The 14,278-nt window shown below is 37.2% G+C and overlaps 1 protein-coding gene across 10 annotated transcripts in view; it reads left to right on the forward strand.

Moving 5' to 3' along the window:
* PDE1C (phosphodiesterase 1C) overlaps positions 1-14,190 on the forward strand; it is a 335,588-nt gene extending 321,398 nt beyond the window's left edge. For 3 of the 10 annotated variants that reach the window (XM_039336835.1, XM_039336836.1, XM_039336838.1), the window contains 4 exons: positions 1,955-2,049; positions 6,911-7,030; positions 7,199-7,302; positions 7,982-8,173. In XM_039336835.1, coding sequence (XP_039192769.1) covers positions 1,955-2,049; positions 6,911-7,030; positions 7,199-7,302; positions 7,982-8,012 — 350 coding nt within the window. In that variant the 3' untranslated portion in view covers positions 8,013-8,173. Of the gene's footprint in view, positions 1-1,954; positions 2,050-6,910; positions 7,031-7,198; positions 7,303-7,981; positions 8,174-12,711 lie in introns of those variants that run through there. The other 7 variants (XM_039336839.1, XM_039336845.1, XM_039336837.1 and 4 more) reach the window with 5 other exon arrangements.
* The last annotated feature ends 88 nt before the right edge of the window (positions 14,191-14,278 follow it).

Below are 14,278 nucleotides of genomic sequence, written 5' to 3' on the forward strand. Positions count from 1 at the left end.
AATTTTGAACTCCAGAAATTCAGTAGAAGGCACCCCAATTTTGCATTTGTCTTTTTGGAGCTTGAGGCCTGTTTTCCTGAACCTTAACAGAACAGCCCTTAGCCTTTCAGCTAGAATGTGTGTGGAGTCTCCTGCAATTAAGACATCATCAAAGTAGGGGCAAACCCCTGGTATGCCCCGTAGTGTGTTTTCCATTACGCTTTGGAAAATCCCAGGAGCGACATTCACTCCAAACTGTAGCCTTTTTACCTTAAAGGCTTCCCTGTGGGTCACAATAGTCTGAGCTATAGCAGCATCATCATCAACAGGCAGCTGTTGATACGCGTGAGCTAGGTCAAGCTTTGCAAAAACGCGCCCCCCCTTGAGGGAGGCCAGAATATGACTGACCACAGGAACAGGATAGGCATGTTGCTGCAATGCCTTATTCAGAGTGCATTTGTAGTCAGCACAAATGCGAATGTCCCCATTTGCCTTTAGAGGCGTGACAATGGGGGTCTCCCAAGGACTGGAATCAACAGGGTCTAGGATTCCCTGTTGAATCAGTTTGTCTAACTCAGTGTCAATTTTACTCTTTAAAGCAAAAGGGACCCTTCTTGCTTTAATTCTAATGGGAGTGACAGTGGGGTCTAGTTGTAAGGACACAGGGTGTCCCTTGAATGTGCCCAGCTGGGGGCTGAAGACATCTGCAAATTCTTTGCAGACTTCCTGTATGTCGAGTGTTTGTAAGCTGTTGAGCCCCGTGACGTGTATCCCCAAGGCTTCAAACCAATCGAGTCCTATGAGACTCGTTCGTTCATCCCCTACTACTAATAGGTCTAGTGGACCTTCAAAATTCTTATACTGTACGTTAAGGGTGGCCTCCCCCTTAACACACACTCTCGAATTTTGAAAGTCTGTTAACACAATGTCAGAAGCCTTAATTTAGCCTGAGTTCCACTGCCGGAACAAATCTTCCTAAATGTATGTAAGGATATGATTGAAAGGGCAGACCCCGTGTCTAGTTCCATAGTTAATGGAACCCCTTGTAACTTCACCTTGAGTGACAGCTTTTTCTTGATGGGCTTGTGTGTGCCTGTCCTGAAGATGCTTCTTCGCGAAGCGCAAAAACCTACCCTATTCTGGCTGGGGACCCTGGTACCTTTAAGGCGCAGTTCTTCCTGAGGTTGTACCTTTCGTCGGCCCAGACACACAGCTGCAATATGTCCTTGTTTCCCGCACGCCCGGCAAATAGCGGAGCGGAACTTGCAGTCGGTTCTCCTGTGGCGACCTCCACAGCCGATGCACTTGAGGGGAGCTGTAGAGCTTCCTTTCTGATTCCCTTCCTTCATGGGGTGGAGACGGTCGACTTCCTCGTCCGGATCCTCCTCGGAGTTCCCTTGGACGTCCTCTTGGTGCACGGATGCAACATCTGAACTGTTCCTGATCGGCTGCATGTTTTTGACGGCGCCGCCTGCTGCTTCTTCTGCGGTGACCTCTCTTAAGGCATCTTGGAAGGACAAGTATTCTTTGGCAAAAAGCCTCTGTTGTAGATCTCGATGCCTTAAGCTGCACACGAATCGGTCCCTCAGTCGTTCTTCGAAGTCCTTGAACTCGCAGTACTTGGCGGCCTTCCTCAATGCGGCGATGTATTCTTTGGCCGACTCTCCGGATCATTGATCCCTCTGCTCGAAGGTGTGGCACCATGCGATGACGGACATCTTGGGCTGGAAGTGCTCCTTCAATAGCTTCTTTAGATCTGCGTAGCTGACAGACTCTAATGGGACAGGTGCTGCAAGGTTCTCTGCGATTTCGAAGGCGTCTTGACCGCAGACACAAAGCAGGGTGGCAGCCTTCAAGCTATCTTCCCTCAGTTGGTTTACCTTGAGGTAATTTTCCACCCTGGCTACGTAGGACTCCCACCGCTCTGGATGTGAGATGTCGAATTCCGAAAGCCTTCCAACTTTTGCATTTTCAGGAGACGGGTCTATCAGCCAGCCTACCCCCGAATGCGCACTGGATTGGCGGGTAGCTGCCGAGTCAACGCCGTTCCGCCACTCAGGACTCACTTGGGTAAGCTTACACCTCTTCCTTTCCAGGCGATGTAAGGCATCCCATCCTCGTCGCCAGTGTTGAGTCCTTGGCGAAAAGCAGACGCGAGAAGCAGTTGTAGTTCTCAGGTTTTCTTTTATTCTGTGTTCAGCTTACAGGTGAAGGCTTCAGCAATGCCCAAAAGCTCCCAGCCTCTTATATAGGCAATTCCCGGGTCAATGTGTTACTTTTCCCGCACCAGCACCCACGCATGCGCACAGGCGCTGGCAACAGCCTGTCTGGTCCCGGGCAGCTTGCACCTGCCCGGGACTGCCTGCAAACGCCCCGAGCCCATTTGCAAGGCTCGGGACATAACACCATCCATTTCAGCGCAATTGAAAATTTTCTGTAATATTTCCTCTTTCGTTGGAGTATCTTTCTCTTTCCATTTCTGAGCGAAGGCTATTTGTGCCGCTGTTACTATATGCAGTAATAAATAATTTGTATCTTTCTTATATTTTCTTTCTATAATTCCCAATAAAAAAATTCTAGTTTGGCCTCTATATCTATTAGCAAAATTTCTTCCAGCCATTTCTTTAATATGTTCCAAAATTTTTGTGCCTTTGGGCATTGCCACCACATGTGGTAGTAATTCCCAACGGTCTCTCCACACTTCCAGCATATCGAGGATTTCCCCTTGTTCATTCGTGCTAATCTTGTGGGAGGGAGGTGCCACCTATAAAACATCTTATAGAGGTTTTCCTTATAAGAGGTTGCTAGAGTAATTTTTAGATTTTTTTTAGATTTTGCCAATTATCCAAATCAATATTGTGCCCAAAATATTTACACCAAATTATCATTGTTTCTTTCACCTGTTCCTCAATCATATTTTGCTCTAATAAATATCAATATAGTTTACTTATAGTCTTGCCTTCCCTACTAAATAAGATTTTATCTAATTCTGAAGAGTCTTGCTTTATGCCCCGTTCCTTTTTGTCTTTATTAAATTTGCATTGAATTTAAAGATACGCCTACCATTCCAGATCAATTCCTTCTTCCTTTAAGGCATTTCTCGCTTTTAATTCTCCTTTCTCATTCAAAATATCTTTATAGATGATAGCACCCCCATGTTTTATCAAATTTGGATGTGTGTACATTTCTAATGTAGACACCCAGTTGGAGATTTTCATATATCCAATAATGCTCTCCTAATATAATGCTTCCAGAAGTGTTGCTGGACTAAATGTCTTTCTTCCCACAAAGTAGCATGCCACCCTGTCTGTAGGTCATGACTTTCTAGTGCTAATAATCTTGTATTTTTGAGATGCATCCACTCACGTAGCCAGACCAACGCCGCTGCCTGATAATACTTTGTCCAGTCTGGTAGGCCAAATCTTCCTTTTTCTCTAGCATCTTGTAATAGTTTTAATCTGATTCTCGGTCATTTCCCTTGCCATATGAATTTTGAAATGAGTCTATCCAAATTTGTAAAAAAGTCCTTTTTAAGCCAAATTGGTATGCACTGAAATAGAAACAACATTTTCGGAAGTACATTCATTTTAATAGTGGCTATCCTACCCATTAGAGATAACTGTAGTTTCCCCCAATTTCCCACATCAGACCTAATTTGCACCATTAATTTATCATAATTGTCTTCTTTCAGAGTAATGCATCTCGCTGTCAATTGGATTCCCAAATATCTTATTTTTTTCGTAGTCTGCATATTTATCCTTCCCTCCAATTCTTTTTTTTTTTTGCTCTTCAGTCATATTTTTAACTATCATTTTTGTTTTATCCTTATTTATTTTCAGGCCTGCTACTTCTCCATAGTCATCCAGCACTTCCATCAGCCTGAGACCAGATTGTACAGGCTCTTCAATAATAAATACAAGATTGTCCACAAATGCCTGTACCTTAAAACTTTCTTTTCTTATTTTTAAACCTTTAATTTGTTTATCTTCTCGAATTGTTCTAAGTAAAACCTCTAATGATAAGATAAAAAGCAGTGGAGATAGCAAACAGCCTTGTCTAGTGCCTTTTTGAATTAAAAAGTTCTTTGTCATTTCCCCATTTATCACCACTCTGGCTTCTTGTCTGGAATAAATTGTTTGGAACATCTTTATAAATTTTCCCCCAAAATCCATATATTTTAATTGTTCTAGTATGAAGTCCCATTTGACATTGTCAAATGCTTTTTGCGCATCAATGAATATCAATGCCATCTGTTTTTCATTATGAGCTTCATAATATTCTATCGTATCCAAAATAACCCTAATGTTATTCCATATATGCTGTTCGGGAAGAAAGCCATTTTGCTCAGTATGAATAAAATTCTCTAAAATTTTCTTTAGTCCACCTGCCATAATTGTCATGAATATTTTATAATCCGAATTTAGTAGGGATATCGGCCTATAGTTTTTAATATAAGTCAAATCAGAATTTTCTTTGGGAATCAATGTGATTGTTGTTTCTTTCCCTGATTCAGATATCTTGGCTTTATTCAATACATCATTGTATACCTCTAATAGCAGTGGGCTTAATATTTCCTGATGGTTTTTATAGATTTATGAAGATAGACCATCTGGACCTGGTGTTTTGTTACTTTTTTGTTTTTTAATTGCCTCGGATATCTCCCTTGCTATTATCTCATTATTTAATAAATTTTTACCTTCCTCCGAGATTCTGGGCAAGTCTGTTTTTTGAAGGTATTACACCATCTTGCCTTCTTTTACCTTCTCCTTATCCTCATAAAGGTTTTTAAAGAACTCATACAGTACCTTCCTCTTTTCCTGATTTTGGTAAATTAACTCTCCTTCTTCATTATATAATTTGCTAATCTGGTTCTTTTTTTTCTGTTTCCTTAGTCTATAAGCTAGCCATCTTCCCGGCTTATTTGCATTTTCAAAAAAAATTGTTTAATGGTTTTAATTTGTTGAGCCATATTTTCCTTTTCAATGATATTTAGTTTATGTTTAATTATATCTATTTGATGTTTCAATTCCCATTTTTTGGGTTCTTCCTGCAACTCCCTTTCCAGTTTACTAAGATCTTCCTCTAAGTTTTTTTGCCGTTGTCTTTTTTGTTTGTTGTCTTTGGCCATATATGATATTGTAATACCCCTCATAAAGGCTTTTGCCGTGTCCCACAGATTCTGGTTATTCATGTCTTCTTTCTTGTTACTTTGAAAAAACAAGCTCATTTGATCATCCATCTTTAATTTAAATTCATCTTGGTTCAAAATTGCTCTTTTTAGGGTCCATCTCTTTATCTTTTTTTGCCCTTTCCATTTAATTTTAATGGGATTTTGGTCTGCCCACGAATTTATGTCAATATTAACTTCCTCAATTCCCAAATTTACCTCTGTCGATGCCCAAATCATATCAATTTGAGACCAAGATTGATGTCTACCTGAATAACAAGTATATTGTTTTTTATCTCCATTTCTTTCCCTCCAACAATCCTTTATATTTAATTCTTCCACCATCTCAAAAAATGAATTAGGTAATATCCTTCTAACACCTTTCTTTTGTCTGTTATTTCTATAATCTAGTTCTCTGTCTACAAGCGCATTAAAATCCCCAACTATACACAGATTATCACATTCTAAGTCTCTAATCATGTTATACAATTTCTTATCAAATAGTTTTTGACCCTTGTTAGGCACGTATATTCCAACTAACATCAGTTTTTTTCCCATCCACAGTTAGTTCTATTATCAATATTCTGCCCTCCTCATCTTTGACCAAGATACCCTCTTTTACGTACATTACAATTCCCTCTTTCTTCTGTTGCGATGAAGATATAAACATCTTTCCTAACTTGGAACATTTTAACAAATATTGATGCTGCTGTTTTATGTGTGTCTCTTGCAACACTATTATATCCACATTTGTCTTATACAATTTACTAAAGAAATGTTTCCTTTTCCCTGGAGAATTTAACCCATTAACATTTAATGATAGAATTGCTAATGCCTCTTGAAAACCTCTACTTATACTTAGGGTTTGTTACCCTCGATTGTCTAATTTCTTTGTAATCCTTGCATCCACCATCATTGTCTTTTCCAGTGTCCACATTCGCTCTTTCCCCATTTTCTTTTTCCTTGATTCAGGATTCCCCCCTATTTGGTGACTGTTCTCCTGGTTCTCCTTCTTCCCTTCTTTCTCTTTCCTCCAATTCAGCCTCACTATCAAGATTTTTTCTGTAAAACTCTTTTACTTTGTCCACCATGTCCAATCTCAACCTTCTTTCTCCCCAAAATACCATAATCCCTTCCGGAATCAACCACCAAAAATTTACGTTTTTCCTTGTTAGTTTTGCTGTAAACATTTGATAGGGCTGCCTTAGGTCTCTTACCCTTTTCGGGACTTGTTTGAGCACCACAAGCTGTCTTCCTTGTAGCTCTAGTGGATCTTCTCTAGTCCTATGAAGAATCTCATCACGAATCAATTTTTTTAGCAAATCTAATATGCACTTCTCTAGGTAAATTATGTCTACATGCGTAATTCGTGTGAATTCTATAGATTTCATCTATTTCCTTAATCATTTCTTCCTTCCCAGTTCCTAGAGCTCCTGCCAGTAGCTCGCCATCATCTCTGGAAGATCTAGTTGAAGGTTTCTTAATATGGTGGCACTTGTGACAATTTTAAGAAGACAAATCTCTGGGACAAGATGGCCATGAATTAATGCCCCCAAACTATATATTTCTTTTTTGTTCAATTTTTAATAGAATCAAATATAAATATGTCAGCTTTGTCATAAGCACCATGTAGTTCTGCATGGATTTGCTAACATACTCTGATGTTCTTATAAATTTCTCAAAACTAAGCTCTGTATTGTGACTATGATGGCAGACAGTGAGGTTTGATAAGGGAGCACTAAATTCAACAGATGTTTCTTCCAGACAATCAACAACCAAGCCATAATGATCCAAAGATATTTTTTCCTGCCACAGAATGAAAATAAGTTCTGCCTTATGAAGATCAGTCTTATGCCATATGCCAGAAGCAATTCTTACATTAAGGTACAGTCAATAGCATACAAATATTCTCCAGCATGGACTTGTTTTAGAAGCACTATCTAGTATAAATAGTAGCTTTAGAGGTGGCTATCTTCTGCTTCAGTATTTATTCTTATTTTTAATGCATCTCTTTATAATTGACATCCTTTTGTATGATATTCTTCCTTGCAGAAAAGTAAGAAATTCTTCAGAAAAGTGCATTATATCTACATGCATACCAACAGCTCAGGAAGCATTTTGGAAAAAATGAATACATTTTCAGTTAAAAAATCCAGGTTGGTAAACTTTTAGCTATCATGACTCATTTATATGGCATCTTAATATAAATATAAATATCTAAACTAAAATAAGATCAAAGTTTAATCCTTAGAGATTTAAGCTTGTAATATTCTTTTACTAAGCAGTTGTGTCAATTCACCTAGAATTATTTTAATATCCTTCTTCTCAGACTGAATATCCTTTGAAGCATAATTTTTGTTTGTTTATTTTCATTATAAATTATTTCATATATCGTGTTACAGTTTACCCTCAAGTGTAGATTATTCATCAGTGACTTAATAACACTAGCTCCAAAATAGAACTTCATAGAATTTTATGGCCTACATAAATTATCTTCTATGTTGCTATTATTTATTCAGTATAATTTATTTCCATAGAATATCTTACTAAAGGGTCTTAGAAGGGAATAATGTTAACAGTGTTTTAATAATTTTTGAAAGAAAGGATGAATATAAAAATTAAAATTTTAAAACTTCATTTTAAAAATGAGAAAAGCAAAATTAAAAACAACCTGAAGTTAATATAAGCTGATGCAGAGAAATATATAGAGAGAATTTAGCATATATATATGTATGTATGTATGTATGTATGTATGTATGTATGTATGCATATATTTGCATGCTAGCATTCATGTTTCATATGTGTACTTGCATTAATATTTATTTTTGTCTCTAGATCATTTGAATTCAAAAACCAGCATCAGTAATCAGCTGCTTTATGGAATCAAAGAAAACAAAGTATAAATAAAATTTTCTAGAAAATAGTCACTGATTTTGAAAAACTATCTTTTTTTGTTTCTTAATATTCCAAGAAATATGAAAACTTGTTTTTCTTTTCTTTTCTTTCATATTGTTTTCTTTAATAAAGTTCTACCATACCAATTTTAACATAAACATATTTGTGATTTTCTTTCTTTCTATGTAGTTGGCAATGTATCAAAATTTTGAGATCAACATACACGAACACATTTATCAAATAACCTACCTAAAGTTCCTCTTTGGTCAAGGATACGGAAAACTATTGAAGGCTGTTTTGGATCCTCAATTCCTTCTGCAACTGGCATAGCAACTTACCACCCCCTCCTCCTTAGCTTCCCATGTTGCAGTTTGCTGACTTAGATGTTCTAAATTCCCCAATTATGGAGTCAGGCTGAGAATGAGAAGGGGAGATCCAAAGCTGAAATCTTTACATAACTATGTGAAAGAAATTATCATGTCTGGGATTTGGCCTGGTTGAACATGAGCTGTAGTCATAGTCTCTACTATTTCTGGAAGGGTTTTGATAGGTCTGAAAAACTATGCCCACTCATAAAGATAAACTCTGGGCTACATAAAGGACAAGTTCTTCTTCTGCTTGACCACAAAGGTTCAAGAAGAGTAAAAATAAAAGCTACATACTTCAAATCCAATTGGAAATACTAAATCTGGACACAAAGCAGAATTCCTTCAAAACATCCCCAAACTATGGCCTATAGAAAGCTTCCTGCACAATTTGATGTTAAAGAACTGCGGGGACTTTCTCTGCAAAATAAAAAAAAGATTACTTTTAATTCTATTTTCTCTAAAAATGGGATAGAGGGAGAATGAAGACAAAGTCAGTAACTTAAGTATATTTACAAGGAAAGGGTTCATATTGCTTTGAAGGAAGAATATCGAATGCCTTAAATAGAAACTGTAATCAAATTTAAAAATACAAATTACAGACATTTTTCTTTTTAAAGCAATCAGATATGAAATCTGTTTCTGTTAATTTTGCTTTGTTTTATTTTCAACTAAAAGTCAAACTTTGATTCAAGACATAGCATTTTGTGTGAATCTACAAGTGATGTTTTTTTCCTACAGTATTCTATGATTTTCTATGTAGAATAATCCATGTTAATACCAGCAATCCTGCAGTAACTGTTTTTTTCAAAATACTAGTTAAGTGCTACAGCACTTAAATTTATTTCATGTGTCAAACAATACATAAAGTCAATTATAAACACATGTATACAATGTCTGTAACTTCTATGTCACAGGGGGGAAAAGATGGCTGTCAAGTATACAAAAACTTTTCTGTTTGCTGGAACCATTTGATTAAATGAACCATCCCTGAGGAGACGTGGACATTTTTGGTGCCAGTGGGATGGTTACAAAAAGATCAAAGCACTTTATTTTTAACCCTGTTGCTGTTGGTATTTGAGGTGAAGAAGAAATGGAGAACACCTTTTTACTGCCAATTCTCTGATTCCACAGAGATCAGGGTCCTGACAACAGAAAAAACCCTTTCCCTTCTAGGTAGGAAAATCAATCTTTTTGGTGCAAGGAGAATGGTAATTCCAAAGACCTCTGCTTCAGTTTCTGCTTTTCCTGCCACCCAAAGCTTGGCAAGAAAAATGGGAGAGATGGTTTTGAGGCAGAGAGAAAGTGATAGAAGGCTGCCTGCACTAGCCTCTGGAGGCCATTAGGGTACCTAGAACCTGTCCCTAAAATTACCATAATCCTTGCAATGTTCTAACTTTTCATTTTCTTCATCATCCTTCATGTGGATGTTCTATAGGTTCCCCAATCTTCTATAGAGCTAAACTCACAGGGGAAAAAAAGCAATATAACATTTTGTATGCCAGTTTAAAGTAGCTAATTCATCACAGTGAATGTTTTGAAGTGGTAGAGTTTAGTGAGAAATATGCCCAGGTTTTAATTAATACATACAGTACTTGTGTTCTGGCAGCAGCTCATATGCTCCACTGAATTTCACAAAATATACAAATTAATAAACCTCTTGGTACCCAATCATACTGTATTTACCCTTTCTTTTACAGCTAATTAGGAACTTTTAAAGAATTTTTTTTTAAATATGTCCAACACTTCTCCAAACAATGTTAGACTTTGGTATTGCTAGTTTTTATATTTATTTACTTGTTTATTTCGTATATTTTTATCCTCTATTATGCAATTATTTCTCTCAGGAATATCTCAAGTAGGTCTCAAATCTCAGGTTTCTCAGGTGGCGAAACAAACAAACAAACAAACTAACTAACTAAGTAACCCAGGCATACCGTTTTACTAAAAATAAAACAAAACAAAATTATTGGGAAGGGAGAATCAGGAAAACTAGTTCTTTTTTACAGTCTTACCTAATGGTTAGTTGTAAGTGCTTATTGGGGGAGGGGGAGGATTCAAGTCAGCCTTGATTCCTGGTGACTGTCTGAACAAGTCCCTGTACTTTTTGTGACAATGTTTGCCATTGTCTGCTTTCCAAGTCTGAGAGAACAGGACTGGAACATGCTTTTTCCTTTTTTTGGCCAATTCTTTTGGCCATCACACTTTTGGTAAGGATGATCTTTTGGGAAAAAGCATTCTAAATCAACTTACTTTCTTTCTTGCCAAGAATGTGGGCCAGTAAATTTCTCCCCATTATTTCTAGAGAGCAAGAAAAAGTAACATTCCTGCATCTGTTCTTTCTTTTGCCAGTGGATAGATGGATGGATGGATGGATGGATGGATGGATGGTATTCTTCTTCGCCTTAATGTTATTTCTGAGGTGCAAGTAAGGCATTTCTCCAATGGTTCTACTAGTTGGCAGGAAAAACTCAAATGTGCTTCTGTTAGAGTCTCCCAGAGGATCCTCCCAGAGGATCTTTTATTGGGAGATGGGAAAATCCAATTGTGGGAATGTATATTCTGAACTGATGGCTGCTGAAGATTTGAAATTCATTTATTATAATCAGAAACATTAAGAACAACCTGTGGCCTTATCCCCATAGCATAGTTATGCTTTGACAACAGAATTTTTCTCCTTATGGTGTTATCCTTGTCTTATCTTCAGTTCATGTGTTTAAGACATCATTTGTTGTGAAAGTATAAGAATAACTTTTACCAATTCCAAGACAGCCTCAAGTAGTATAAGCTCTCCAGTTTTAGTATTGTACTTATTATAAAACCATGAATTTCCTTGGAAGTGATGTCATCTAACCAGAGTGTGATTACAGTTTATTTCTGGGATGTTGGCAGCTGCAGACACAATCCTCTTCAGTTCAGTGCCCAGCTCAAATAGTCTAGGTGCTTCTCTCCAAGGCTTGGTCCTCTTCATTAGCACTTCATTTCCTAAATCCCTTTCAGATTTTTCTCCTTTCTGTTTTTCACATAGATTATTTCCTGGCTTCTAACATAGTTGTAGACAGAAGAATTATCCTCTACTATTTCATGTAAAGAAGAAGAGGATTTTTTTTCTTATTTCTAATATTATGCAGTGCTTCAAAAAGTGTTTTGTTGCACATGAGTGGGCCCACACAGGCCTATTGGCAATTCTTAAAATAAATAGCATCTTTTCCACTTGTCCTTTATGCTGATGCATTAAAGATTTGCAGACAGTTGCTATATTATGCTCAAATCTGCAACACCGCATAGCATTTCTTCATTATTTTCCTTGTACCTGTCAGTTATTAACCCCACCAGACCATCAGTTCTTCCACTTTCTCACACCAAGCTGGGTGTGCAGTCCCTTTTCTCTTGGCTATTTCTGCCCTGGTCTTTCTGGAGAAATGCCCAAAAGGGATGTGAGACAAGGAGCAGTTATATCAGTGTAGTGAAAATAAGCCATATCGTGGATCTTCTGATCCCTATTACTGTGTCCTGATTAGAGGATATTTTCACTGTTGCCTGGTAACTTGTTAAGCTGAGATGGCAGTGAAATCAGAGGAGAAATGATTTCCCATCATAATGGGTACACTAATGAATCCAAACAATGTCACTTGACAGTGACACCGCCCAGCAGGACTGGACCTGGTAATAAGAGAGACCAGTTGTTATGCTGACACTTAAGGCCAACTTGGGTAATCCTTTAACTCAGAAAAGACCTTGCATCAGCCTGCCAGTTGTCTGAGATTTGACAAAGGTGACTTTTACATGGGCTAAGAACTGTACCTCAGTCAAACAAAGTGGTGCAACATCTTAGGGAATGTGACTTAAGACTGTAGGTGATCAAGCAATGCAGAGTCCTCTTCATGGCCCCCAGACTTGTTTCACATTTATAGAATAACTATCCAAGGTCTTGATCTAATGTGGGTGTTCACTGCTCTCATGATAAACACAATCAAGATTCTGTTACTTTTGTATGTCAATACACATATCTGTACTTCTGTAGCACAGTTTATGGGTTTAGTGCAAATATTAAGAAGGGTTAGATTTGGAAATTTAGAAATATTCTAAGATAAATAACTACTACAGTAGCTATGCACCTAAGCTTTTCTCCATTTGTATCCTCTTTTATCCTCATTTTCCTCCTTCTGCCCAGTATATGGAAATATCTGCTTCTTACTTTCTCAAATATGATCTACAATGTAGCTGAGGAATAGTATAATAGGGATTAATAGGACTCAGCAGCTGATTTATTTCCATTACTTCTGTTTTTATCTTCTGCTGTAGTTATCAAACCTGCAATACATCAGTCCAAGAAATCTAATTTTGTCTCTGCAAATACTACCTTCCCACCTTTCCAGAAGAAAACTGAGGACTACTTGGTGAAATACAAACTGCTTGACCAGAGGGGCAGAATGAAGAAGATTCAGCATATCTCTGAGCATTGGAATAGGAAATAGGCCAGATTTCTACTTATAAATGAAGGACACTTAGAAAATTATACAGATTATTCAGGCAACAAGCAAGTATGCAATTAAACAAATATAATGGAAGCAATCTCCTTAGTTCTCTCTGATTCATAAAAAATGCTTCAGATGCAGCAGCAGAAAATTCTTACCTATGTCTATATAAAAGACTGAAAATTTGCATGTGCTTTATGACTATATGCAGGTTGACTGTTTCTGCTTTCTGTCTCCTAATAGATGAATGGCATGGTCTGTCATGCCAATATGTAACTTATTTGGCAAGAGTATTTGAATTCAACTTTATGGAAGGTTTTGATATTGGGAATGGATTGCAGGTTAAACATGAATAATAATGTACAGGATGATGAATAATGTTGATGATAATGATGATGATGATGATAACTACAATGTTGATCCAACATAAATTGATAGCTAGTTTTTTTTTTTTAGCTGCAGATTGGAGATAAGAAAAGGTGATTAACCCAAGTTACCCAGTCAACTTGTATGCCAAGTTTATCTAACACATAATCTTCACAGTACATCACTACTGGTTTCCATATATGTAGCTTCCAAACATCTAGTTTCCCCAGACTCTTGCAAATATAATTTTTCTTGAAAAAAATGGAACTCCTTTTGAATTCCACCTCCATTTCATTACTTAACTTTGTCTCTTAATGGTCTTTCTTTCTGACTTGTGTATGTGTGTGTGTGTGTGTGTGTGTGTGTGTGTGTGTGTGTGTTTGTGTGGTATTTATTTGTCTGATTTATCTCCCACCTTTCCTTCAAGAGCTCAAGGTGACTTTCATGAGATCTCCATGCATTCTATCCCCATAAGAACAATCCTGTGAAGTACATTGGCTGGCAGAATCATTCAATAGATTTCTATGGCTAAGTGTGGACTTGAATATCAGTCTCTCCACTCACAGTCTACCGTTTTAACCATAATATCACACTTACTCTACAGTACATTGTCCTAGAAATTAGAAGACAACACATGTAGGGTAAAGTGAAGAATCCTTTTCTTTAGGCCAATGTCTTTGTGATAACATTTTCCTCAACATTATATTTAATCACACTATGCATTCACAATAGAAATGGGAAAACCATTAATTTGATCACTGCTTAAGTTTATTTGATCATAAACGTTGGTGAATCTCACTGATCATAAACATTGATGAATCTTTTCCTGCATGTCAATTTTAGTTTTGATGGGAAAAAAAGATGAGGGATAAGCAAATCTTTCAGGCTGTACAAACAGCCATCCATAAAAATAAAATTTTTGCATTAATCAGTGTAAAAATGCCTATTGGCTTCCTTCCACTACATTTTAAATCAGCTACAGCACGGGTGTCAAACTTGCAACATCATGTGATGTGTCACGATGTATC

The sequence above is a fragment of the Crotalus tigris genome, unplaced genomic scaffold, assembly GCF_016545835.1.
Source record: "Crotalus tigris isolate CLP2741 ecotype Arizona unplaced genomic scaffold, ASM1654583v1 scf7180000017666.379230911805:20528666, whole genome shotgun sequence".
NCBI lineage: Eukaryota > Metazoa > Chordata > Lepidosauria > Squamata > Viperidae > Crotalus > Crotalus tigris.